The sequence below is a fragment of the Meleagris gallopavo genome, chromosome 14 (genome assembly GCF_905368555.1).
Source record: "Meleagris gallopavo chromosome 14, MGAL_WU_HG_1.1, whole genome shotgun sequence".
Taxonomy (NCBI): Eukaryota; Metazoa; Chordata; class Aves; order Galliformes; family Phasianidae; genus Meleagris; species Meleagris gallopavo.
Window position 1 is genome coordinate 5948597 of NC_139417.1, and position 3978 is coordinate 5952574.

General features: G+C 66.8%; 1 protein-coding gene across 1 annotated transcript; it reads left to right on the forward strand.

Moving 5' to 3' along the window:
• The first annotated feature begins 548 nt into the window (after window positions 1-548).
• Window positions 549-3421, forward strand: BARX1 (BARX homeobox 1). The gene is made up of 4 exons (XM_085235728.1): window positions 549-1225; window positions 2230-2518; window positions 2610-2694; window positions 2904-3421. The coding sequence occupies exons 1-4, from the start codon at window positions 1021-1023 to the stop codon at window positions 3066-3068; spliced, it is 744 nt and encodes a 247-aa protein (XP_085091854.1). The 5' UTR covers window positions 549-1020; the 3' UTR covers window positions 3069-3421.
• Window positions 3422-3978: the final 557 nt, after the last annotated feature.

Consider the following 3978-nt stretch of genomic DNA (forward strand, 5'->3'; position numbering starts at 1 on the left):
AACGACAGTGACCCCGGCCCAGTGCCCGGCCCGGCCCAGTGCCCTCCGCTCCGTGCGGGGTTCCCGCGGCGCCGGGCCCGGGGCAGCGGCGGGACGCGGGACTGCGGGATCGGCCCCGACGGCGGCTCCCGGAGGACGGCTCTGTACCCCCTCCGCAGAGCCCCGCTCAGGGCACTCCGGCAGCGAGCACGAATCGTGCGGTGGTGCGCGCACGGCTTGGAGGGAACGAAACGAACCCCGTTGTGCCGAGCGGAATGTTTGTCAAACGGCTCTAAACGCCGCGGGAAGCATTCCGCTCCGTGCTGCGCTTTGTTTCTTTTCCCGACCAACTGCTCTGAGTTCCCCATAGGGATGTGGCCGAGCTCGGGACCCTTCCGCACCCCGCGGGGCCCTGCGCTGTGCTGTGCTGTGCTGTGCTGTGCTGTGCTGTGCTGTGCTTCCCGGGGCCGAGCGGGGCCGTGTCCGAGGAAGCGGGGAGGGGGCGGGCAGGTGGCGGGCGGTGCCAGGAGCGCCCTGCCGTAAGGGGGAGAGGGGGACACGGCAACTCCAGGCCCGCGCTCGGTTGGGTGTGTGTCTGCCCGCTGCCCGCTTTGGGGCCCGTTTGCTTTATATGGCAGCGGATCAAATGCTGCGCCGTAACCTCCCGCTTCCAGGTACTCGCCCGCCCCGGCCCCTTCCTTCCTCCGCGGCCCCTCCCGCGCCCTCCCCCGCCCGCCGCAGCCCCCGGGGCCGTATAATAGGGCCGCTGCCCGCCGGGCCGGGCCGGGTTGGGGAGGTGCTGCCCGGTGCCGCGCCCCGTGCGTGCGTGCGGCGGAACGGCCGCGGGCCGGCGGCGTTCGGGGCGGTCCCGAGGCACTCGCGGAGCCGGAGCGGGGGGGGGGCCGCGCCGGGCCCTGCCCAGGGGTAGGGCGGGGTAGGGGCGATGGGCAGAGCCCCCGCTGCCCGGCTCCCAGCGGCCGGGGGGCTGCGTTAGGGCCCGGCGGCCGGGCTCGGCTCGGCACGGCCCGGGCGGCGGCGAGGATGCAGCACCCGCTGGAGCTGGGGGCCGCGCACTACTTCCCGGCCGAAGCCTTTCCCGACCACCGCTCGCACCGCTACCGCAGTTTCATGATTGAGGAGATCCTCACCGACCCCCCCGACGCCAAAGGCGCGGCGCCGCCCGGGGAGCTGCTCAAGTTCGGGGTGCAGGCGCTGCTATCGGCGCGGCCATACCACAACCACCTCGGTATGTCCCGTCGGGGTCGGACGGGAGTGGGGCCGCGGTTCCCGGCGCGTGTGAGGCAGCTCCTATGGAGGGAGAGCTCAGGAGCTGCGCCGCGGCGCTCCGGGAGGGGACGGGGCCGCATCTGTGGGGCGCGGGCGGCGGTGGGGCCGTGGGGAGCGGTGCTGTGCGTGGAAAGATGGGGGACGGAGAGTGCGAGCCGCGCGGTGTGGTGTCGGGACGTTGTGCAGGACAGGGTATTAAGGACAGATTTCTTGTTGTGTTTGGTTTTGAGGGGGTTGTTTGTTGGCTTTTTTTTTTTGTTGTTGATTTTTGTTATTTTATTTTACGTTTATTTTATTTTAACGCGAATATTTAATCTGCGATCGCGAACGCTTTCGCTTCCAAAGCTGTCTTCATCTGCAGAGACGCTGTTCATTTATCCCTAGAAGCGAACGGAACGGGAGGATTCCAAATTTTTGCTTTCCTCTTAAAAAAAGAAATCAGGAAAGCATCGAGCCCCGTAGTGGGGAAGTACCTGTATTGGAACACTGGGGATTCAGGATTATTTTAGATATCGGTCTGAAATGCCGGCCCGCACCGGTGTGTGTCCGTGTGTGTTCCTCGGGCCGGGCCTGCCCGTGTTTTCGAAGCCCCCGGGCCGCGCTCAGCGTTCGGAGGGCGGTCGCGGTGCCGCACAGGGAAGCGGGTTCTGCCCACTCGGTGCGAGATCCCTGGGCGCTCGGGAGGGACCCACACGGCCGCACGTCGGGGCCGAGCACGAGTCTGACGGCGCGGCCGTGGGCCCGGCAACGCTCGAATCTGTCGGTCGGTACCAACTCCTAAATGGTTCTCAAAGGTTTCCGCGGGTAACGCGAGGATCGCTGGGTGGGTGACTGCCTGCCGCCGGCTGCAGGGCACGGCGTGACCCCGAGGCTGATGCGGGAGGAGGGCCCGGGGCCGTGCGCGGAGCCCAACGCGAGGAGCCCCCAGGGCCGCCCGGCTCTCACGGCCGTTCTCTCCCGCAGCCGTTCTGAAGGCGGAGCCGGCGGCCGTCTTCAAGTTCCCGCTGGCTCCCCTGGGCTGCTCGGGGTTGGGCTCGGCGCTGCTGGCCGCTGGCTCGGGGCTGCAGGGCGGCTCCGCCTCGCCCCACCTCCCGCTGGAGCTGCACCTCCGCGGCAAGCTGGAGCCGGGCGGCCCCGAGCCGGGCAGCAAGGCCAAGAAAGGCCGCCGCAGCCGCACCGTCTTCACAGAGCTGCAGCTCATGGGGCTGGAGAAGCGCTTCGAGAAGCAGAAGTACCTCTCGACGCCCGACAGGTACCGGCGGGGCAGCGCGGGGGAATCGTCCGGAGAGCAGGAGGAGAGCCGCGGGCCGGGCCGGGTCTCACCGTCTCTCTCCCGCCCGCAGAATAGACCTGGCCGAATCGCTGGGGCTCAGTCAGCTCCAGGTGAAAACCTGGTACCAGAACAGGCGCATGAAATGGAAGAAAATAGTAAGTGCCGGCGCCGGGCCCTTCCGGGGGGAAAAAAAAAAAAAAAGTATGTTTTGATATACGTGTATGTCCCTGCTCCATGCGGCCACAGCACACGGGCTGCCCCAGCCCGAACCCTTCCTGCTCCGCGCTCCGGACCTTCCCCCGCCGGTACCGCGGATCGGAGCGCTGCTTTACGCGGCTATCCCTGTGCCCTCCCCACCCTGCAGGTGCTGCAGGGGGGAGGCCTGGAGTCCCCCACCAAGCCCAAGGGCCGCCCCAAGAAGAACTCCATCCCCAGCAGCGAGCAGCTCTCGGAGCAGGAGCGCTCCCGGGACGCCGAGAAACCCCCCGAGAGCCTGGGCTCGCCGGCTGAGGTCAGCCAGGAGGAGTGAGGGTACGGCCCGGCCCCACCGCCGCCGCCCGGGAGCGCGGGGACTCCCAGCGCCGCGCCGGGCCCAGGAGCGCGCAGCCCCGGGCGGGAGGAACCCCGTGCGCAGCGGCCCGGGCGGTTGAGGACGGGGGCAGAGGGCGGTGGGGCCGCGGTCGGAGCGCTGAGCGCACAGCTCGGGTCGCGGCCCTGAGACCTGCGGTGCGCGGCGGCCGGGGGGCACCGGGTCCGCCCTCGGCGTTGCTCGCTGCGTGAAACCCTGTGGTGCCCCCAGTTACTCGAAAACTGCATTTTATGATCGGTTTTATTAATGCGAAGATATTTACTTTATTTCAATAAAGTATTTTATGGACTATTGCTCTGAGTAATGCTTTTTATTTTCTTTTTAATCGTTTCTTCATATATTTTTGGTTTTGTTTGTTGTTGGTTTTTTTTTTTTTTTTTTCTTCGTTCTCGGCCACACGTCACACCCGGAGGCCACCCGGGCCTTGGCCGCGCTTAGAGGGGCGAGACGATGTCGTCTTTTCTCTAAGAAATGCGGCATTGCCGTCTAACAGGCGGCTGAGATGCGGCGGCCCATCTAAATGCCGCTTTGGGAAAGCTCTGTTGGTGCCGCTCTGGGCAGCGTTAAGGCACAGGGAGCAGAAAACTTCCACCGACCCCGGGGCTCTGCGGCCCCGAGGGCTGCGGACTTTCCTTGCAGGGCCGGGCCGAGCCCTGGCTGCGGAACGCCAATTGCCGGGCGCTAATTGCTCGTCTGCTGAGTAATTACCGGCGGTCATTAGCCCGCCCCCCGGCCCTGCCTGGCCCAGGTGCCCCCCGGTTCCCGCTGCCGGAGCACGTTAAGCAAACCGCCGGGCCGAGCGATGGGGCGTCGGTAAGCATAGGATACGGCCGTGCTGAGTAAACAGGAA